The sequence below is a fragment of the Ammospiza nelsoni genome, chromosome 3, assembly GCF_027579445.1.
Source record: "Ammospiza nelsoni isolate bAmmNel1 chromosome 3, bAmmNel1.pri, whole genome shotgun sequence".
NCBI classification, from domain to species: Eukaryota; Metazoa; Chordata; class Aves; order Passeriformes; family Passerellidae; genus Ammospiza; species Ammospiza nelsoni.
Genome location: NC_080635.1, coordinates 68,662,620 through 68,686,770, shown reverse-complemented (window position 1 = coordinate 68,686,770; position 24,151 = coordinate 68,662,620). Strand labels below are relative to the sequence as shown.

Below are 24,151 nucleotides of genomic sequence, written 5' to 3'. Positions count from 1 at the left end.
ACCAGGGGTGAATTCACCTCATTGTCACAAATTATAAAAAAAAAAGAGAGGACCAATATCACAAAGCCTTTAGAAAGTGACATATTTGGTTGTTAAGCCATTTTTACCTCTACATGATGGCAGTAGTGAACATAACACAGAGCCTGCCACTTTATGCTCTTAGCCAAGAATTACAAGATGTTCAGATATAGGTCAGTAGCACAGTGAGTTTTAGAAGTTATTTTTAAATCGCTAAGGGATTTTTTTTTCTATGGGCAGTTGATAAAATTAATTTTAAGTTGATGATTTCCAGGATGGAAATGTGGTTTTCATGTCAGATGCAGCAGAACCTAAGAAGTTCTGACTCCATCACCTATCTTTAAAAGGACAAAAATGCTTTTAAACTTGGAACATACATATTTTGTGAATCACCTTTTAGCTCATTTCTGTGTAGGGATACTTGCAGCAGATTGGAAAAAGCGTTAGTACATGCCTTGCAGAACCTCTGTAGCTACTGATAAAGTAGAAAGCTGGTAGTCTCAGTTCTGAATGTGGGGTTACTGTAAAAGGTAAGTAGTAAATCACACAATCTAACACTTTTTTTAAAGTAAAGCTGCATGTGGTTGAAGTGTTTTTTCCCCAACAATACAGCACTTTGCAAAAGTGCACTAAATGCAACGATGAGAAAGTAAGCATAGAGTAAATCCCCTCCATACTTGAATATCCAACATCAGATTTTACTAATAGCATTAGCAAATGTTATTGTAAACATTGTAAGTTTGAAACTATTAAAAAGTAGATTTCCAAGCCTATAACTTACGAGCTGTTAAGTATCTGGAATTTTTCTCCTTTGTGAAAACTCAAGTCATCTTCTGTTCTTGCTTCATAGTCATAAAGCGCCACAAAAAGAGTTACACCTAAAGAAAAAGATAAGTGGGTTATACTCCATCACAAAAGACAGGAGGGAAAGGAACCTCAAGAGATGTTGTGGATAAGCCACAGGTAAGGTGCTCCAGTTGCTGAGGAGCAAACCAAACTGAACCCTCCAACTTTTGAATGACTCTCATTTCTCTGGTCTTAGGCAGCCAGTGGGCACTCCACCTCCTTCACTCTGCACAGTCACAGCATCCCAGGCAGGCAAAGGGGGTTGAAGAGACAGTTTAGACATAGCCATGCCAAGTATTTAACTACTGGAGGTGGCTCAGCCCACACTTTACACTCCCTGGTAGAGGGATGAGGCAGTTAGCCAAATGTGGCGTGTACACATAATTTCTCAGCCCCAATTGAACCTGCAAATTAGCAAAGAACCCAGGTCCACCCTACTTCAACTCTTCACACTATTTAATGAAATAACTCTTCCTAAAAGCAACATGCTGAGACAGTCAGGCCTCTGCTGTAGACACATGACTAGGAGCACTAAAATAAGATGTTCAAGCTCACCTGTTCCTCCTCTTGTACGCAGCGTCCCTGTATGAGAGGAGGAGTTGACTCCACCAAACACAGTCAGTCCTTGGCCTCCTGTGGCATGGAAGTTGTTGTAGTTTGGGATTGAAGTCACACCAAAGCTGGGATAGTGCTGAGGAGTAGGATCTGTCCCATAGCGGTAGCCTGAGCTTTGAGTTAAACTGCCATCCCTCTCGTCAGTCAGTTTTGTTGCTTCTTTATCCTTACATTGCACACAGCCCATTATCTAAAATCCTACGACAGGAAGGAAAGGACAGGTGTTCATATGTTGATGCTCACCAGATGTCCTCCAAACACACATATGATGAGGCTCAAATTAAGTTCATTGCTCAAAAGTTAAGTACTTTGGAAAAAAGCCCTGCAGTGGTTTTAAGACAAACAGCAACATGTTGGGAAAAAGTTCACACAAAATCTTCCCCTCGGGAGTTTTCCATCAAGGCCTGGGGAAGGGGATCCTGCCTGCTCTTAGGGCAGTGGCAGATCTTTGTCCAGCCCTGACAGGCAACATTTTGCACAGAGGGACCAAGAGGATGAAACCCATCTTGCTCACCCTCTGCCAGGAGGCAGGCAAAGGACTCAGCCAAAAAAGTGCAGCTGGAGGTGTTCAAGACAGCCCTCAGAACACAGAATCAGGCACTTAGCTTGTGGCTCATATTTGACCTTGCCAACTACACAGGAGTGGACTTCACCTGAGGACAAAACCCTTCTTCCATTGCTGGAGCTCTGCATGGCAGGCAGAAAAAAAGCCACAGTGAGCCAAGAACTATTACTGCAGAAAAGTAGGAGGGAGATATCAGAGGGCACAGCTGACAAAAAAAAAAAAAAAAAAGGAAGTTCCTTTTCAAGCAATACCAAATTGAAGGCTAAAACCACTGGTAGCAGAAGGTGGGGCTGGCAAAAGCACATGTTAAGAAACCAGAGAAAGTCCCAGAAGAATTAACACATCAAATGCAGAGCAACTCCAAGTACAGATTCTGCACAGGATGAAACTGAGAGGGTTTCAAAAATTACAGCTTCAAAAAGGTTACTCCAAGTTTTTTAATTCTTGTAACCTCTTGCTCAGCACCCTCATGGGGTTAAACTCTTTTTATTTTAGAGAGTTTATTTTAGCCTCTCTCTGCATGGAGAGAAACAGAGGGTGATTCACCACAGCTCAGAAGCAGTCCTGCAAGGTTAGTCCTGTAACCTGGTGTTGCCTTTCATCTGTAGCTCTAACTTTCTCTAATCCATGTGGTGCTGTGACTGAACTCTTTCCTATTGCCCAAGTTGAACCTGGACACAAAACCTGAGTTTCTGGAGTTGGGTGGGATGAACCTGGGCAATCAGATACTTGTCTGGATGCCTCCTTGATCTGAACCAGTACAGTGACTCTTAGATGCAACCTGGCACACAAACAACATACTCTGAACAGTGGGGTTGGAAGAGAAATGGCAGAAAAAACCCTAAAAAAATTGCTTAATAGACATACTTTTTTTCAGAATATATAAATTGACAGGGAGAAAATGCAGAGAACAAAAACAAAAAAAAATAGTGAAGTACTATTTTTTTTTTGCCCCACATTTCTTTTCACATTTCAGACCAATATCTGTCACTTTGGGTAAATAAAAAGTCTATGCTTTTTAAATTTTTGTAATTTTTCTGTAGCTGCCAGGCTGGCTATTTTCTATACCTTACCCCAACATCAACACAGGAAATTGGTTTTGACAAACTCATGGGATTTAGAAAAAGAATGTTTCACCAGTGCTAATGCTTGAAAAATTATGCAGCAGCTCCCTGTTTTTCTGTGACAGTGCACAGTCTGGATACCTGCTTCCCACATCTCACCTGCCTAATTAAAAAGAAAAACACTTCTGCTGAACGGTATTTTCTACAGTTTGCAGATACTTCCAGTTATTCTACAAGTCAGTTCAGAAAAACAAGCATCATTTTGCTTGCCCAATGTGACACCCATCCACAAGAAGGACCAGAAGGAGGATCTGGGAAAATACAGGCCTGTCAGTCTGCCCTTGGTGCCCAGGAAGGTTATGGAAAGCTCACTGTGAGTGCAATCACAAGGCACACACAGGATCAGACCCAGCCAGACTGGGTCTAGGACAGGACACAGCCCTCAGTGCCATGGCCTAGTTAACAAGGTAGTGATCAGTCAAAGGCTGGATGCTATGATCTCAGAGGTCTTTTTAACCTAAATGATTCTGTTTTGCTGTAATTTTATCTTTATTTATTTCCTGGAGTTGTATTGCCTGCAGTTAGCATGGGTCTACGCTCTCTTGCTCTTAGCCTGACTTAAAACTGCCCTTTTTGCATTTCTTCATTTCCTTCAAGACACCACATCCACTCAGCAGGGCTCCCTCACCCAAATGTTTAAGTCTTTCGGGGAGAACAGAAAAATGGACTCCTGACTCTTCACTTGCTGCATGGGTGGCATGAGCTGGGATCCCCCAAGAAACTAAAGCAACAACTGGTTGAGGGAAAGGGGTTTGCAGCCTGGTGGCTGCAAAACACACTGCTGCTGTTACTGCTGCAGCAGCCATGCTGACCTCCCTCCTCTGCTCGCCCTGGAAGCTGGGCTGGAGCTGGAGGTGCAGAGTGTTGTGCATCCCCAGGACCAGCAGTGGCACCAGGTGAGCCACAGGGACCACGAGAGGTGCAGAGGCGTCCTGGCCAGCTTCGTATCAGCTGAGAAAAACTGCATGTGGAACCGGGACTACTGCTTTTACCATTTCAACAGCAGGACAGTCTGGCTCTGGAGAGCCTTTGTCTGGAGATGTCACTCAGAACTGAGGTTTTCCTGGCTCCTCTCAGAGCCTCTGTGAGCACTGCCAGGGAGTGAAGCAGGACCACACGGAAGGCAAGAGCCCTGTGGAGGGATGGCTCATCTCCCTGCAGAGCCCAGAAGGCTTTGGGCAGGAGGGATGAGTCTGGGATTCACTGCTGGGACCCTGCTACACCTCTGTGAAAGCGTGGCTGTGATGTGCAGAGAGCAAAACATGGGCAGGAGCAAACACTGTGTGGGAGACACCCCCAGAGAAGGTGGAGGAGAGGTGTGCTGACCACCTGGGCAGGGAAGGGTAAGCCATTAAATCAGCCTGCCTAAAAGCTGCCACATGGGCTTATTCACCTCAAAGCAACTAAGTGATAATCAGGGTTTGCTGTTTCAAGAAGAATTTCACAGCCTTTTTGTTGGCTTGCAGACTTACATCCCTGTGAAACTCTATCACCTCCTCCCTTTCCCCTCCCAGCTCTGTTTTTTTCTCCTCTTATTTTTTCCCATGTGCTTTCATGAAGAAAGTAGAGAAAAAAAATTAAAGAAAAAAGAGATAGGAAACATGAAATCTGTGAGACCAGTGGGAGGGAAAGTGGTTTTCTTGTTGCTCATTCACAAACGTTCAGCTGAGCAGGGAAAAAAAATCCCCACTGAAATCTGGGAATATTTCATGTATATATTTACAACTGCTGACAAGACAACCCTACATATTTCATTTACACACTGATAAGGAAAAAGCTGAAATGATAAATTAACTGCAAAAAGAAAAATTGCTACAAGTATTTATCCTGGAAAAAGTGAATAAACAAGGGGATGGTATACATATGTACTGGTAGTTTAAAAAAATGGTTTAGGTTTATATTACTAGGAGTTATGTACAGAGAACCAGTGAATTATGAATGTCTTGGTTTTTGCTTGCTTTATCTTTTCACTGGCAACAGCAGCACACAGGGAAGGAGAATTTGATGCAAAGTGAACGACTGACAAAATGGGCTTTTTCTTTCTCTTGTCCCCTCCCACTGTCACAGTGTCTAGACAATCCAAGTATAAAAACTGCTTGATTGCAGCCTCTTGTAAAATGTGACAGAGGGTGTTACATGCACACATCTTTTCAAGCCAAGTCCCTGAAAGTTGTCTGTTCTTGGCTCAAAGAAACAGCATCGTGGGGAGTTGGCTAAATGTGAGAGAATACATGTATGAGTGTACATGCCTAAAGTGATTTCAGCTTGCTCAGGGGTTTCATAGACAATAAATATCACCTCCATTCAGCACTGGCCTTTGTGTCAATGAATGGAATCCAAAAACTAATCTCCTTCAGTATCACAGAGCAGGATTTTAATATCCAAAAGCTTCATCTCCCTGCATGTCAGCATTTGGAGCTGTGGAAGGCTGGAATTTATTCAGCCAGCTCTGAGATCACCAAACAAAATCTGGAGCTGTTTTACACTAAACTCTCTAGAGATGAGCACACAATGTTGCTCATCCAACATGCTGTGCATCTTAGAGTAAGGGAACAAGTTTTTATTCCATTTCCACTAGGAAAGGCAGAATTTCTCAGATGTGTGACCTACGGGTTGCACAGCATTATCACAGTCTGACACTAGTAATGTTAAAAGGTATGTAACTGGCCTAATTAAAATGAACTTTTCTAATGCAAGTAAATTGAATTTGGTTATTTTGAAGTTGTGTTTTTGTGGGCCATGTAAAACGTGTTTTTATGAAAACATAAACCCCCCTATTTTAATGGGTTTTGAGACTTCCTTAGAGACAAATGAAAATAAACATTATATTATTTGTTTCCTTTCTTGCCCTTATTACATTTCTTGGACTTCAGCATTAACATTGCAAGCAATCCAACCTGTGTCTAACCAGAAGAGTAGTTTCCACCCACATTGTGGAAACATTTGTTGACAAGGATATACAATTCATTATATCACTATTAATCATTTATATAGTCAGAGCACCCTAATCACTTTTAGGTAGGATACAGATGAAGGCTAAGGAGACGTATTAACATTATTATTATTATTATTACTGTAAATCAGCCTCCTTTGGTTTTTCTTTTTGTTCTTGATACAAAATGGAAGCCAAAACTGAAACACCCAACAAAGCTAGACACCATCCACACCATTAACAAAAACAAAAGCCATCCTCTGCTAGCTAATCAAAACCTAGGAAAAGTCCAAGAGCAGGAGGAAAATTCCTTTTTTTATACTTCTATTTTAAAAGTAAAAGCTCCACCATGTGATATATGAAAAGCCAAAAGTACTGATTAACCTTTGCTTCTGCAGTAGTAAGCATATGGATGGGGGGAAGAGTGGTGTAAATTCACTCCTTCCGAGCATGAAAAGTTTTCTCATAAGCTTTTGCAACTCACAGCTGAAAGTCCGAATTATGGTACATCTTCAGAACCTTCTTTTTTTGGAGTTGTAAGAGAAAATAGGTCCTAAGAGTGTTTGAGAGAGAAGTACAGAGAGATGCAGGGAAAAGCCTGTCTACCCTGCACCCTTCGATCCATGCTGGGGCCCCTCTCCTCCAACCCCTTGCACACGAAAGGGAACTGGCACAGGAGAGGGCTCCAGCCTGCTGAAGAGAGGGAGAGCAGGTTCAGACCCTGCAGGGTGCATTCTCTTCCCTCCTGGACTTCCCTGGAATGAAATCTGATGGCATATTTTTAAGATAACTTCTCTCGGTAAAAAACATGAAAGGGAGAGGCTGGATGACTGGTAACTGGCAACTGCCTTCTTCTGACCAAGTTTTACAAATCTCGTCTGGAAAGCATCAGCAGGGAAGCTGAGTTAAGAAATAGTTATGTTAAAAGGAAATCAGAAGCACAGAATCCTTGGCTTTTATTCAGTCTCTGTGGTGAACAGGCATGAATCAAACTAAGGGTTGCATCCATCATGGCTGTGAAAAATGAAATCTCTAAGGGCCATCTTCTTGGTGCTTTATGTTTTGCTGAAAGCACCACAGAACTATCAGTCTGTGACATCAAATAACCCAAATTTTATGAGCTACTGTAGGATTTAATATTCAAAATGCCACACTCTGAGTTACCGTGAAGGTTCAAGGAGGACAGAAAAGGCTTTCCAAGAATAAGAACTCCAAGAATTTTTAAAAGAGACTTTAAAAATGACTGTGGAATGCCTCCTGCAGGCTGTATATGGGAATAATCAACACAGAAATTTACCCTGAAGTTGAAATGTCTCACTTTCCATGCCCTATTAGCGGCTCCTAGAGAGAAACTGATGGATTGGGTATTTTTAAACACAACTCTGAGACACATTAAACCCCCAATTTTCAGAAAAGTTTCACTCACCCACTCTGACCATTACAAGTCACTAGGAAGGCATTCCAAGTTGGGCAACAAATAGGCACCTTAAACCAGTCTTATGTAGGTCAGTAATTCTCATGCTGTCTGCTTGCTGACCTCTCTTTGACTCATATCTATGCTGATGGGAGCATTTTGGATTTCCAGAATTAATACTGTGTCAGTTTCAAGCCAACTCAAATGAAACAGATGGAATAAAACAGCAGCACTTATTGCATAATTTTTTTGTTTTTATCTAGTAACTCTGGGACATTTTAGAGGAGTGCCTACATTCCAGCTTTGCCAGGGATTCCCCAATTTTAAGGTCAGAGAGATACAAAATTTAAAATTAAAACTCCTGGGTGTTATTCATTATTCCCCGGGCTTGTGGGCTGCAGGTTACTATATATACATATAATTTTTACACTAAGGTCTGATCCAGAAAGAATATATTTTTACTTCATCGTGATAGATTCAGTTCAGCTTTGAATAAAGCTGGAGATTTGTGTAGAATTCTTGCAAATCTACATGTGCACCACACTTGTCATGATGCATTAAAAAAATGTAAATCAGAGAAGACACAGTACTACCACTGGATATCCTCTGACTGTTAAAGACATGCAGAAAATCTCACATACACAAAGTCATGTTCCTGAACAAAAAGCCAGAAACACCAGGGCAAAACTTCAAGTATGTTTCAAAACAGCACTCAAAAATTCCTGGGCTGCATAATTTGATTTTTAAGGAAGACCTTTAATGCTTCACTCCTAGATCCTGCTTTAGTGGTCTGAGCAGAAAAAAACTCAGCAGTTCAATTGTTTATGTGCAGCAGTCAAAAGTCAGGCTGCTGCCCAGTGTCCACGGCCATCCATGGCTGGAAGAGCAGGAAGAGCAGTCCCAGCTGAGCTCCAGCTGCCATACTGCCCTGGTTCAAAGCAAATGCCTGTTACAGTGCTGGAGTGCTCTCACTATTGTTTCTTGTCAGCTCGCAGTTGCTTTGGAAGCCCTCTACAATGGTGGCAGAAGGGGTTCAGGAAAGGGAGCAGCTCCAGCTCCAGCTGCTGTGGAAGAGCAGACCCTGGGAGGGGCTTTGAGGTGCCACATTCTGCCCTGCTGTTCCTCCCCATGACTGGGGACACAGCCCTGGAAACAACAGCTTCCTGACACCACAGACATGGTTTAAGTTGTAACACATGCCTGCAAAGCCTGGCCCTGTGCTTGCCTTCCCTCTTTTCCCCTTTGGGACAGGAACTGAAATACAGTTATGAAAAATGCAGGTCAGGGCTTCACCTTGCCCGTTTAATTCCATCCAGCCGTGGGGGTCAGCACCAGGGAAGAGGAGGTGCATGTGGAAGGGCTTCACTGAGCTACACCCAGAGCCTTGGCCTCTGCCAGAGGCTGCGAGCACAGCTGTCCATGGGACAGGGCGAGTGGCTACCCAGGGCCAGGAAGGAAGAGCAATGAATGTCTTGGTCCCCCTCTGGCAAGAGATTTACTACAACCCAGACAATCTGTTTATTATCCATCTAGCTATATGATCTATTTATTACAAGTTAGAGAGGAAAAAGGAAGTCAGTGTTCCAGCTGGGCAGGAGGAGCAATAACCACGTCCATGTGTTCTTTGAGGGTCAGTGGTGGTGGTGGGGCTGGCTGGCAGCTGTCTGGTGGGGACGTCACCTGGCAAGGCCACAGGAAGCTGCATTACCACAGTGCTGTTTGAGCAGCCCTAATCAAAAGCTCCCCAGTGCAAGAAGAGAAGGTAAACCCTCCAAGCTGCCCATGAAAGGACAAGTCTCCACCCTTTTGGTTTTGTTCAGCTTCTTTGCCAGCCAAGTCTGTGAATGTCAGGGCCTCATATTTTTCAAAAACTAGTGAATTCTCTTCCACTCCCTGTGATACATGCCTTTCAGCAAAACCAGAACAAAACACAAGAAGCAATTAAAGGCTCATGCTGGAATCTCTTAAAGTTACAGTAACTGAGTTATGCCTTGTACTGTCTCAGGGCTTTTATTATTTTGAAAAAAAGATGCCTTAGAAAAATGCAGTAGTTCTGAGGAAGGGTTCTTCTGTGGTTTTGCTTTTTTTTTCTTTTCTCACTAGCCTCCAAATTTCACCTGTAATATGAAAGAAAAAGTCTTATGTATAACTAACTTCAGAGGGAAGGCCTGCAGGTTTTACTCTCATGAACTGAACAGCAAGTCAGACTCAAAACTGCACATACGATTTTTTTAATGCTTAAAATGTGTTAAAAGAATCTTTGAAATTAAGAAGTAATGGCAGCAGCTACATACAGTAAACACACTGCTTACTTTAGAGTTAACCCCCACAAAGGACAGATCTATCCCTGGTTCTGAGAGAACACCATGTAAATTCAATGGTGTGATTTCAAGCTCCATTCCTCCTTCATCAGGCTGCTTGTGGCAGCTCTATTCATGAGCAGAGAGAAGTGGGGGTGGATGGTCTGCATAAGCATTTGGAGCTAATGCACCTAAATTTTGAAGTGCCTTTTAAGTGTGTAAATTAGAAAACCTATAGCAAGAGAACAACTGCTGCAAATGCCAGAATAATTTTGTCTTGGAAAGGGAAAAAATAAAACAGTGTCTCCACTGATTTTCTCTTTCTTTTTTCCCATTAGGAGAACAGAAAAATGATTGCAGGTTGATGCACACTGTTCTGATTTTCTTCTCTCAATTCTTATTTTTAGATTCTACCCAGGATTAATGGGTGTTCATCAGACCCACAGGATGGGAGCAGTGCAGAGCAGAGTGCCAAATGTGAATCAGGATGGGCAGGGAAGGAAGGGGAGAAAGGGGAAGGACACAGTAAAGAAGTTCTGCCTGTTTGCCACTGTGGACTATGAAAGAGAGGACTATAAAAAAAGATTTTTCTCTCAAAAAACCCCCTCACTGCTCCTCCCCATCCCCCTTCCCTCATGCAGGAATGAAATTAATCCCTTCTCTGCCTTGTCTGATTTCTGTGTTGTGATTGGAGAACTTGGAGGATGTGACAGCAAGAAAAGGGGAGCAAGCTGAGTCTCAAATCAGGAGACTTTGAAACCCTTGCAGACACCATTCCCTCCTAAAGGGGCTCTCATTTCTTCTAGGTTGCTACTGCTAACATTTTAATAGAGTTATTTTTTAAATCCCTTATTTTTCCAGTTACACTGGGGGAACAACACATGAGCAAACGTTTGCCAGCCCACAGGAAACCCCCAGCTTTCTCACCATCACTGTAGCTGGCTTCATCTACAGCATCAAAGATGCTGACAGGCGGGGTCCCCAGATTGGGTGGCAACCACACTGTGATAAAGGCAGTGAGTGCTGAAAGTACTGAGTAATGGGGACACACAGAAACCCTGCCTGTGCTCACACCCCCACAGAAAAGTTCTCTAGTGAGACCTGTTCTCTCAAACCCAGCTGTTGCCACCGTGGTTTCAGTGTCTAACAGCAGCTGACTGCTAGATGACATCTTAGGTAAGTTTACTGTGTCTGGATGGGGTTCAGTTTCTCCACAGCATCCCAAACCCTGCTGTGTGTGCTTCAGCCTTGTGAGCAGAACAATGTTGATAACTCAGCCATGTTTGCTGAGCACTGCTCACAAAGCATCAAGACCTTCTTTGTTTCTCACTCTGCCACTGCAGCAAGTAGGCAGGGGGAGGTTTGGGAAGGGACAGAGCTAGGAAAGCTGAACCCAACTGACCAAAGGTGTATTCTACACCCTCAGTGTGTCTGGAAGAGTCCACAGAGGTTTCTCTATTTGTATGTATTTAAAACAAAAAGGCAAAACTGGGTGGTAATCTGGAGCAGACAGGGAGAGTTTCACTGAAAATGACTGCTCTGTGATACACCTTGCGAAATACACAACTCCTGACAATTCAGGAGATCTGGAGATCTTGTCTGGAGTTCTTCCCTGTTTCTTATCACAAAGAGACAAAAAGCTGAAGGCCACTGAAATTAACAAGTGTGCTGTCCCCACAGCATAGGGGACACATGTCAGATTTGTGGATTGTGTTGAAAAGGGAAAAGGACCTCTTGATAGGGAACAAATTGACACTCTAAGCCAGGCTGGGAGGGTCAGGTCAAATAAGCAACCACAAGCACATTGAGCACAAACCGGATATCGAGGAGAACATCAACCAAAGCAAAGGCTGTGAGAAGCTGACCCTTTCCAGTTGCTTATATGCTAATTAGAGGATTCTGAAAAAAAATGGATAAACCCTCAGCCTATGCAAAATAGTACTCTTGAAAAATAATAGCTATATTTAGACTATTATATTATTAACAGAAACAGCTGTAGCCAATTTAAAAAATCCAAATGGAAGAGGGTGGTGCCAGGCCATATGTGTCACAAATGACATCTGAGTGACTGACAACTAGGAAATAAATAATCTTGGAGAGTTACAGGGATGATGAGCTTCTTCAACACTGACATACAAGAAGTACAGAATCCTTTCTTGAGTTACTCTGGAGACCTTATGTCACTAGCACTAACACAGGCTTGTCCTTTCCAAAGGGCTACAAATGACAAGTTACTAACCCCTAAATTCAAAAAAGGACTGGCCTTCCTAACCTTGTGAAATTAAGCTCTTGCCAATGAGTCATCTGCAACACTGGCCTCACAGCACCAAAGGGACAGGAGCAGCTCACAGCACCATCACCACAAGGTGGAGAGCTGAGCTCCACCACACACGAGCTCAACCCCACGGTGGTCACAGCTGAACTGCCTGTGAGTCACACGCGGGTTAGCACGGGAGCCAGAGCATCCCTGCTCTGACTTTTTCAGTAGAGAGGAAATGGTCATAAACCAGAAGTCACTGCTTGTTTAGACTGAAAAAGACCAACACTTCCTGTGCAAATAGTTAACATTGTCTGCAATCAAATCCAGACCAGAGTTTTATGCAATATGTGACTGTATGCTCTTTATAGATACATAAATGAAAATCTAGTGGTATGCTTTCTGAGAAGCAATTTCACAAAACTAGAGCAAATGGGAGTCAAATCAGGCTGAAGGCAGAACATACAGAAAGTTGCTGACATCTGCAAGCAGTTTAAGACATTTCCTAAATGCCTACACTGTTACAACCATGGAAATGGGCTAGATAAAAATAACACACAACGAGAAAAACCCAACAGCTGGGTTTATCAGGGAAGTGAAAAAACATATAAAATGTTATATAGAAAACTAGCACATGAAAGGGGAAAGAGGAAGAGATAATAAGTAGCAAAAAAAGCTAAAATAAAGATTATATACAGGAATCAAGAAGATACTAGAAAAAAAAGGCAGCACATAAAATCAGAAATACATTTTAAATTTTTTAAAGCAGATTATGAAAGTTGAATCTCGAACAATAAAAAATGTACAAACGTTCATTACAATGTGACAGCAGCAGAAGTTATTCAGTAAATGTTTCCGATTAGCACACAGGTAAAAGGCTGGATGATCTGTTTATGATGATGATAATGAAATAGCTTCCCACCACAGCAGCCCCTGGAGAGGGGATGTTAAGCAGTAGATAAACGATTCTGGGTGATTCAGATTAGTTGCTAGAAATAAACTTGTCTCAGAAGGTTTACAGAGGCAGCCTTGGAGCTGCTACTGCATCTAAAGCAGTTCTTGGCCTTTGGGGAAGGACCAAGGACAGGCAGAAGGCTCATACTGGGCTACTATTTGAGAAGGGTAGAAAGTAATTACAGGCCACTTGGATGAGTCTCCAGTATTTTGCAGAGCATAGAACAACCAGCATTGGTCTCAATTAATAACTTTTTTCAAAGCTCTGTAATTAAAGTCAATTAACTTGGCTTTAAGGAAAATAGATCCTGTCAAACTAATTTGATGCAATTTCTTGCAAAAATTACAAGTACACCTATAAAGGCAGCATCATTAACAGTATTACAAACCTAAGTCATTTGACTAGTTCTGTAGAATATCTTTATGAATGCTTTGAAGCCTACATGGAATGTCTCCATCTGTACAGGGAGAACAGGACTCCATTGGTGGAGAGCACCGTATAAGATCAGGCTAAAACCTTGAACCTATTTTATACTGAAGTCACTTTTGAGTCCACAGTCATATCAGAAGCATTAAAAAGCTGCTAAATTAAGGAAACCAAAGTGGAACTGTAAATTGGAAACTATTTATTAGCAAACAAATGGGTTCCTGTTGGATTCCACAGGCATTGGTGATCATCCCTTTACTATTTAATAGCCTTACCAGTGACCCGGATTAAAGTTAAGTCATTGTGGTTAGTCATGAGACTAGGAATGTTAGAAAACAAACCACAAAAGAACAAGCCTGACAGAGAGCAACTGGGGTCTGTAGAAAAATGGCAGAAACCAGTTTAGGTGTTAATATGGCCAAGTACAAAATCCCCTTATGAGAATGAAGAATCCAGGCCATACTTACAGGATGAGAGGGAGAGAGAGGACTCTATCCTCCGAAGCACAGACTGAATGTGAGACCAGGGGTCCTGGGAAGCAATCAGCTCGACATGAATTCCCCTCGCAAGGCTGTGGCCAAAAGGGCTAATGCGAGCCTCAGCTGTACAAACAAATGAAAATCAAAAGATGAGTAGGTAGGTTACGGTGACGCTGTGTTTGGTTCTTGTTCCTCTGCTCCGTGAATAACGTATCAGGTTCTGCCGCTCCATTTTACTGTTGGAAAAACTGGCAGAGTGTTCAGGGAGGAGAAATTAAATAACTGGAAACACTGGGCTACAGAAGGCTTCGCTATAAACAAAAATCTTAGAGGGAATTTTGTTGTTTTGTTCATGGTATAGCAGTATTCTTACACTGAATAAATTTGATAACAGCAGGCTCTGATCTAGCAAAGGTAGAAATTACATCAGGACTGGAAATTATTCCAATCCAGGCTGTGAACAGGCAAGTTTGTTCTGCTTGTTCAGCAATGGTGTGTTATAGCAAATTAACCAGTAATTAACCCTTTGCACCACAGGTTATGAGGTACTGCCCACCTCTGCAAAGTTGAGAAAGCAACCGCGCTTGATTCAAGAAGGACGTGTGCCCACACGGCTTGGGTTAATTGCTACAAAGCAGGAGCTCCTGCACGTGAGCCGAGTGGCCACTGCACCACACTGTGCTCTGTGCTGCCACCAAGAAACATTCCTTCTCCTCTCAGGGTATTAATCCTGGCAGCCTTCCTGCTCACAGCTTACAAAACACCTCTGGAGAAACCCCAGGCTTTGGGGGATGAGGTGCCACTTAAGTACGGATGATGCCCAACCATTCACCTTCTGCAGGAAGCCTCAATTCCCAGGACCTGGCTGTGTACAAAACCTCACTGTACAAAGCTCCTCACACTGAGATGCCAAGGAAACCACTTTTAGGAAACAGATAGGTGTTGTTACGACTCTGCCACTGAGAAAGCACTGGTGACTCCTTGTTTCAGCAATTCACTTCATCTGCTGCGTGCCACTGGGACCTTGTCCCGGGGATCTGGCTGGGATCTCATCCCAGCAGCACCCGGTCACAGAAGGTGACCTCAGAGAATCATGCTGTGGAAAAGAGTCCTCCATCCCTCACTGGTATTTCCTCTCCCAAATTCACCCTTTTAGCATGAACTAGGGGACTAGCTACCTTCTTCATGGAAATCCTTTATGCAGAATGAATGGATATGAACACTACTCCTGCAGGAACCTCCCAGGTCACTCAGAGCATCTACCTGTCTCCTCCTTCCCTTTCTGCATGCTGAGGGAACTGGGTGCTGCCAAGAAAGCTTTTAGCTATCTGTCCCAAGGCTGGGGTTGGGCATTTGGGTTCCTGAGGACCATGTGTTCAGCTGTGGGGCCCTGGTGACTGAATTTGCTTCATCTCACAGCCTGCCAATATTTAAATTTGGTGTTTTTTAAGGAGGCAGCACAAGCTTTTGTGCATGCTGTCTGTCTTAACCTGGGCCTTTGGCCAGAAAGTATTAATCCTATCAATGTGCAGGAGTGGGAAGGCTGGAAGTGTTTGATTTGTGCCAGTTGCTGGCATCATCTCATTTTAAGCTTCTGGAATGAACTCATTTATGACTGAATGCTGCAGTGTAAATTCTGCAAATAAAACAGATAAAATAATCTCAATTACTTGAACTTGGGACTAGTTCACATATGCCACTCCAGAGATTTAGAAGGCGTTATTTCATACAAACATCTAATTAAATTTAATTGCGGTTCTACAGTTATTTTTATGTTAAACAGGTGGAAAAAATGTGTTTTTCAAACTTTTGGTTATGCTCAGTAAGTGATGCCTGCTAAAACACAGCATGCACAGCATAGTAAAATCTTGGTCATATGTCACAAACATAAAAGAAAGATCCTGTCTTCAGTAAACACGTAGTACAAAGCTTCTGCAGAGTGAATCACAGCAAGAAAGATTGTAAAAATTTTAGTGAGGAAAAAGGCCTGTCCAAGTGTGGTGTGTATGTACATGTATGTGTACGTGCATTCACACCCCACTGCTTCAGCTCTGCCATATCCAGCATTCCTACCAACAGTTCCTGTCAACAGTCAGCTCAAAACTCTGACTGGCAACTCCTTAGACACTAACAGAGCAGAAGTTTAGGGAAAGCTGATCGAGGACAAGGTTTCAGAGCTACTAATAAAACATGAATCAGAGCCTGCAAAAGTACAGTTTGAATTGTGCATTTATGCATCTTTATACTTCCTGTCCTCCTGGATATATTTTTCCCCCTCTCCCTCTGGCACAACCCCAGCTACATCCTACAGCATGAGGATGTCCTGTTAAGCACACATGCAACTGTGTTTTTAAACGTTGTAAAGGCTTCTGTCAAAAGATGTACCAAGGATCACATAGGCCAGACTCCAGAAATAGAATTTTACAGATGAAGTAACTGTGATAATCTTCCTAACTATAAACATTAAAAACTACATAGAAGTAAAGAGCTTTAATACATGGATTTAAAAAAAAAATCTTTTTTTTGAAATATTGCAAAATAAATCAGATGCAAGGCTTTTCCTTTTATTCTAGACACACAGACACAGAATTAAATAGGGGAATGTGAAAGTAACCATCCCATCTGCCTTTGTAATTCACCCAGACTAGACACAGAAATGCTATGGAATTTAATGCAATGAACCCCAGAAGTGTCACTTTCACAAATCTCAAGAGGCATCATTGACCTGAGGCTGGCTGCAGTTTCTGCCCCAATTCCAGTTTAATGTATTCCAGTCTGACCCTCGAGCGACAGTGCTGCTGGAGAACACGCTAAGGAACAAATGCAGGCAATTGCTTTGACATAATTCTTTTGGACGCAGGCAGATCGAATGTGCTGATGTCAACAGAGACCAGAAAAGAGTTTTATCCAATCTCCTTTCCTCACTGAAGAAAACAATGAGAGGAAACAAAGCACAACCCAAACCCCAGCCAAACAACATGCCCACCTCCCAGCAGCAATACTGATACATGCTAAGAAAGGGAGAACCAAGGAAAACATTCCTAAACTAGCATTTGTATGCATACACAGCATTTCATTCATAGCTTAAATTTACACAACTTATGTATATCATTGGCTCTCTGCACATAACATGCATGAAACATCTGTCCTATAGGAAGTATTAATTTAAAACCCCAGGAACAGCTTAATGGCTGTTCAAACAGTCTTTTGTGACCACAGTATATTCAAAAGAGTTCCTAACATAGCTCCCTCTACTTAATGTAAAGTACTCTTCTTCCCTTTCTCACATACTTCTAAAATTTGGACGTGCTCTCAATATAATTGTCAGGACTACACCTTCCTGCCTTGCCACTCACTTAAATATCCAAGCTCTAGCACGCTCTGGGGCTGCATAGTTTGAAGTCAGAGAACGTTGAGACAACACTAACTTTTTTCTGCCCAAGGACAACAAGAAGAGAAGCTGGGGATATTTTTTCCATAAGAAAGATGAATTATGGTAGGAAACCAGATCAAGGATTCCACAATGTCTATCCTGAGAATAAAAGACCGAGCTAAAGATCTTCTTCTCCTCCTAGTGATGCCGCTCCTGAAATTACTTCTGTAAAAAGAGGAAGACACACACATCAGTGATACAGTTTTTCAGAACTCACCAGGGAAAATACCAGGGTTGAACGTGGCTGGTCCCTCAACTTTATACAATAAAAAAAAAACCAAAAAAGAAGATCTCAAGCTCATTTCCTCCTCTCCCTTTTACTGCCTCTCCTAAGAACAGCTTCTAGCTCTGCTATTTAGTTTTTCTTTTCTCCCAGTCCTCCAGCTCCTCCCCCATCAGTCCATACAGAAAGATTGTCTGCAATGGTTTAACACAAAAAACAGATGAGATACTTAAGGCTTCCCCTTTCTGTGTGCCTGGAGTGTTTCCAGGAAGAGAAAGTCTTGTGAGGATTCTCACTTTGCTCTTCTGCAGCTACTTGTGTGGGTCACTCTACCACAATAAAAGCCTGCGTCTGTTACCTGACCACGACTGAGAGACAGATGAAGAATACCATTTTTAATGGTAACTTTCCATAGAAAGTGTGGTCTGAGAGAAGACTGGTCATGTGCAAGAGCCACTGAAGCTGCTTGATGTGGAACATTAAACCACCCCTACACAAAGTAGCAGCAGACTTTTGTCCTTTGTCTACCGCCCTTTATGTGACCTGCCCCCAGAATGTGGCCACAAGCTGCGGTCCACAGCTTGGCTGAGCATCAGAAGCTGCAGAATCTTTTACTCTGTGCAGGGACCTGCAGCAGCATCACAAGGCTCAGGCAATAAGGATTTTAAGGTCACCAATCATCAGGAATTATATACAATTTAGTTATAAAATCATGGAGTGGTTTGGGTTGGAAGGGACCTTAAAGACCATCTTGTTCCAGCAACCCCACCCATCCTTGCCTTGAACATTTCCAGGGATGGGGCATCCACAATTTCTCTGGGCAACCTGTTCCAATGCCTCACAACCCTCACAGGGAAGAATTTCTTCCTCATATCTCATCTAAGCCTACCTTGTTCAAGATCTTTATTAATGGCATAGGCAGTGAGATTGAGTGCACTCTCAGGAAGCTTGGGGATGACACTGAGCTGAGTGGTGCCACTGACACGCGAAAGGGAAGGGATGTCATCCAGAGGGACCCTGACAGGTTTGACAGGTGGGACTGTGCAAACCTTGTGAAATTCAACTAGGCCAAGTGCAAGGTCCTGCACATGGGTCAGGGCAATCACCAGCATCTGTACAGACTGGGGGATGAAGGAACTGAAAGAAGCCCAGTGGAGAAGTACTTGGGGGTGCAGGTGGATGAAAAATTGGATATGAGCTGGCAACATGGGACTCCAGCCCAGAAAACCAGCTAGTTCCTGGGCTGCAACAAAAGCCATGCGGCCAGCAGGTCAAGGGAGGTGATTCTGTCCTTTTACTCTGCTCTTGTAATATCCCACCAGGAGTTCTGCATCCAGCTCTGGGATCCACAGCACCAGACCTTGGACTTGTTGGAACAGGTCCAGGTCCAAACGAGGGCCATAAAGATGATTATAGGGACAGAACACCTCTGCTATGTAGACAGGCTGAGAGACTTGGGGTTGTTCAGCATGGAGAAGAGTCCAGGAAGACCTTAGTCTCAAAGGAAGCTTACAAGAAACATGAAGAGAAACTCTTTACCAGGACTTGTAGTGACTTTAAAAAAAATTTCAGTTTTCAACTGAAAAAGGGTAGATTTAAACTGAATATGGGAAGAAATGTCTTACAGTGAGGAAGGTGAGACACTGGAACAGACTGCCTGTATAAGTCAGAAGGTGTCCTGTTGCTGGAAATGTTTAATGTCAGGTTGGATGGGGCTTTGAGTAACATGGTCTAGTGGCAGGTGTCCCTGTCCTGGGCAAGAGCGTTGGAGTAGGTGAACTTTAAATGTTCTTCCAATGCAAACAATTCTGTGATTGGTGATTCTATTACTGAACTGGATTCTTACCTCTGTGATTCCTATCACAAAACACAGCCGATGCAGTTCATGCAGCTGGGACTTGATGGTGCTGTGAGAGAACGTGTGAAATATGGGTACAAACCCACACTACTGCAGACAGAGATAAAGGAAGCAGGATCAAGGCACATGAAGAGGGGATTAAGATACTCACATGGTTCTGTCTAAATGCACATATGATACGAAACAAAAAGCAAGAACCAAATGCACTCATACCTTTACACTGCCATTTGTGTGAAGAGTCAGTCTATTATTTCTTCCACAATGTAGAGCTGTGCTTGTTAGGACAACCACAGCATGTAGTGGCTATGTAGTTCACACTCACTATCTTTTCAGAGCATGAGAGATCCAATCATCTCCAGTCTTCCAATACTTCCTTCTAAACCTGCTCCTCTGACTCCAGTTTTCAGTGACAGCAGATTATTTGTTGTTTGTGTACTGCAGGCTGTTGCAATATTTTTACAACAGGAAATGTGTGTTCCATACATAAGAAGACTACACTTACAAGAAATAATGCAGGAAAGTGATCTAATTTTTCTTCTGCTTCCTTCCTTCTGCAGTGTACTGCATTGAGATGTTTGTTCCAATACACAGATACCAGTTCAAGGCCAAGATTTTATTTACCCTGATTGTACAAAACAAGCCAGCACTTAAACTGCAACTCAAACACCTCAAGCTATTGTGCTCCATTCATGTTCATCTAAGTGATTGATTGTGAGCAGGCTAAAATTTCTCTTTTCAAGGTTATTAAGCCTGTCTTATCCATGGCTGGATATTTTTATGTCAGTGCTATAGATTTAAAACTCCTGTGAATAAAGAACACTTTCCAAAGTTGCAAACAGTAGAAAGAAGAGGAAGTGTCAATTTGAAGTGAACCTCAGTACTGCAGACTGCAAGAAAATGTCCATTGTGCTGCATTTAGAGAAAAGAACACAACATCTTCACTAAGCGCTGCACCTACCCATGGATGTTGCTCAGCTACCACTGCTGAACAAAGACATCTGAGTAACTGCTACACTTCACTTCTCTGCTTTTGGAAAACCAGTTTTTAATTTAGGAAGTCTGAGGTAGCCTTTTAAGAGAAAACTTTAAAGCATTCTCCTATTTATTACTGGGACTGACAATACATGTATATAAAAAATTATAAATTATGTATATAATAAATTATAAATTGCCACATGCTACTGCCTCCAGTCTGCAAGCTAAAAGCTGGCAAGAGACTCTATACTGCTACAGGGCCAAATCTGTATCAGGCAAGTTGTTGAATTTGGTAAGTTATGAACACCAGCAAATTCACAAGCTGACCAGTCAGTGCTGACTGCTCAATGCCAAAGTTCTTGGAAAGGCATAAACAGATGGGTCAGGAAAGGACAGAACTCTGAATAGCTGTAAAAATAACATCTCAGTTCATTTGTTCTCTATCTCTCATGCTGAAAACCATCAGACCATTAAAACTCCCCACTGTATCCTGCATTTTTTGTGCGCTAAGAGGACAAACTCTTTCATATTTACATGTTAGAGAGGTATTTAAAACACAAATGAAATCAAGGGATACTTCCAAAAGTTATGTTTGTTTTGTATATGATGTCAGTAGTGTATTCTCCTGGTGAGGCAATACTGTCTCTGAAATGCAGATTTCCCTATGCCTGGGCTGGAGCCTCTGCTTTTTGTTTGCATTTGGGCACTTAATCATCTTCCCCGAAGATGAAGCATGAAAAATGAGGCTCCATGTTTCCTTCTGTATATATATATTTTTCAGATGCCAGGAGCATAAATATAAGCAAAAGAAAAGGGTCCCCAGCCTTGTCAGCTTCCCAGAACTATATTTTGTATGCTGGTGCTTTTGTTTTCCTGTAAGTTCAGCACTGCTGTGATGGCAGCACCCTGGATTCCCCCTGCCCCCAACGAGTGATACATATTAGTACATCTGTTTTCTCTGTAAAGTCTTTCTGCATTCTTTGCAGGGCACAGGAAGGATGTGGGCTCCTTTTCACATTCAAATGAGGCAAATTAGCCTTTGCCTGGCTCCTTCAGTATAATGCTTATTTTACATTTAAGCGTGAGAAAAAGGGAGGAAATAAACCCCAATACATTAGGTGGGTTGCATGTTCCTTTTTGGTGCAAGCCTCACTGAGCCTTGTTTTGTGAGCTGCTTTCCACAGGACACGATTTCAGGATGATAGTTTAATTAGTTCAACAGTGTAATTATGTAAAATGACCAAATAGTCTGCACAAAGAAATAGCTGCACAGACACATTAAACATGAGAAAAAGCTGAAAATGCCAACCTGGATCAGCAGGGTTCAGGCAATCCAGAGCTGACCAGCTTGAAAGCAGCACTGCAGGAGAAAATCCGAGTGTTCCAGGGGAAACTAAGCTGAACACAATCCAACAATGCTCCCTTATGGCATGACAAAGGTGGCCATCAGCTTCCTGGCTTGCAGCAGAAAAAGCACTTCCAGCAGGTTGAGAAATATGATCCTTCCCCTGTATTCAGCACTGGTAAGACATGACTGGAGTGCTGGATTCAATTTAGGGATCCTTGAAAATTTGGGTTCCCTTGTACAGAAGAGATATGAACTTATTTGAGCAGATCCAGTAAAAGGGCCACAAAGACAGTTAAGATTTTAGACCATCCATCCTATAAGGAAAGGCTGAGACAGCTGGGACTCTTCAGCCTGGAGAAGAGGAGGCTCTTTTAATGTGTATAAATACCTCAAGGAAGGCAGTAAATGAGACAAGGCAAGACCTTGCAGTGGTTTCCAGTAACTGGTGATGGACACAAAGTACAGGAAATGCTGTTTAAACATGAAAAAAACCCTCTTGTACTGTGAGGGTGCTGAACACTGGCACAGGTGTTCAGCACAGAGAGGCTGTGGAGTCTCCATTGCTGAAGATATCCTAACCCCATCTGGATATGACTCTGAGACACCAACTTTTAAATTGGCCCTGGTTTGAGCAGAGGGTTGGAGTAGATGATTTCCAGACACCCTTTTGAACTGCAGCAGTTTGGGATTCTGCCAGGTCATGTGAGGACCTGCTGCACTTACAAAAATCCTCCTCTCACTCCTTTTACAAGACAGAGACAAAGGCAACAATTCAGTAAAGTAACAAAAGTGTAGTACACACTTTGCAGAGAAAATGTGTGGTTCAGATTCCCTCTTTTTTATGTCCTGTGCTCCAATCCAAGTGGTAAAGCTAAGAGATGGAATGCAAGGAAAAACCAAACAACTGCTTGGTAAACTGTGCTTTACCCCAGACAGTTAGCTCTAGGGGGAAGTTCAGCGCACACTCTTTGCACTATAGCAACTTCTTGCACACTTAATGCATCCTATGCACACCCTACATCCAGAGAACAGAGAATGAAGTAGTCAGCTGCTGTAAACTTACACTCAGCTTTCTGATGGAAATCTCATCAGGCAAGAAGCCCTTAGCTCAGTGACAGCTGTGTGCCAGGTCTGACAGGTTTTACTGAGAGACCTGAAGAAGCTTTGACACACCTGCTAACACATGAAGTGCTTTATCCATCTTGGTTGCCATCCTCACCCACAGTTCTGGGATGCACCAATCTCACAGCAAGGATGCAATGGGCTGTGTCCTTGGTCCAGAGGCTTGCAAGAGCCATGCCCCAAGTCCCTGCTCTGCTCACAGACTACCCCTGGAAATAAATTACTTGCTGTTGTTCTTGGTTTTCCCCCAGTTCTGACCTGAGTCACGTACAAAGCACTTTTCCCTCAGCCGGTGTAAGCAGAGAACTGCCATGGTCTTCCACCCTCTCTGTGAGAGCCCTGAATCCTCCTCTGACACAGAGCTGCAAGGGTTCCTACACCCTCAGAGCTGACACTGGTTTTTCAGACACCTGGCTGCACAAAGAACACAACCAGCTGCTGGTCTCACACACCTCTCTCAGCTCCAAAGTCAAATCCATCCAAACTGATCAGTCTTGCAGCACCACTGTGTGTCAGCCTGAACTTCCCTTCACCTTCCATCTCCCTGACTAAAATAGTAGCACAAAGTTCCAAATCAGAGACATAGAGTAAAAGATAATCCAATCTAGATTTAGATCCAGACTCCCCCCACAGCCTGAGCAGTCTCAGGCTCTAGCTACCCTCAAGCAAGAGAGCTGCTCAATTGGACACTGATGCCTTTAACACTGGTTTACTTTGAAGTGTTGTGCCAAAGAGGTAAGTGGAGAGCCCTGAATAATTCAGAAAGATCTCAAAACCAGTGCAAATGAAAATATACTTTAGGCATCCTAGGAACAGTTAGTTTCTCTCTACTGAGGCATCCACAGGACTTTTAATCCATAATTTCCATTTTAGCCTGTTAAAATAATGAGATTTATTATTCCTGTCACATGTCCTTTCTGAAGATGCTGGGAGGGTGTGGGAGAGGTAAGAGAGAAAATTAGTTATCAGTCACCACTTGCCAAGAGTAGATAGATTAAGCACTCCAAAGTTATACATTAATGTATAAATTACTCAAGGGAGTTTCATTTATTCCTTTCCTCCTAGCTTATATTTTTTTCTTCCTGTTCTGCAGCCCTTGCTCTCACTGCTCTCAGTAACCACTTGCCTGCAGAGGACAAGTTGGACAGCAGCAAACAATTCTGGATTTCCCCCCCTTTCATCATGAGAGTTCATTTGGACTCTCTTTCCCAGACCTTAGAGCATGCCTGATTCCTCAGAGCAGAACAGAGATTGAGAATAG

At 42.8% G+C, this 24,151-nt stretch overlaps 1 protein-coding gene across 3 annotated transcripts in view; it reads right to left on the bottom strand.

Moving 5' to 3' along the window:
• The window catches only part of FYN (FYN proto-oncogene, Src family tyrosine kinase), a 138,727-nt gene that overhangs the window by 40,528 nt on the left and 74,048 nt on the right, over positions 1 to 24,151 (bottom strand). For all 3 annotated transcript variants that reach the window (XM_059467436.1, XM_059467437.1, XM_059467438.1), the window contains exons 3-5: positions 13,920 to 14,054; positions 1,420 to 1,677; positions 800 to 896 (exon numbers count right to left, since the gene is read on the bottom strand). In XM_059467436.1, the coding sequence (XP_059323419.1) occupies positions 800 to 896; positions 1,420 to 1,666 (344 nt within the window). In that variant the 5' untranslated portion in view covers positions 1,667 to 1,677; positions 13,920 to 14,054. The remainder of the gene's footprint in view (positions 1 to 799; positions 897 to 1,419; positions 1,678 to 13,919; positions 14,055 to 24,151) is intronic.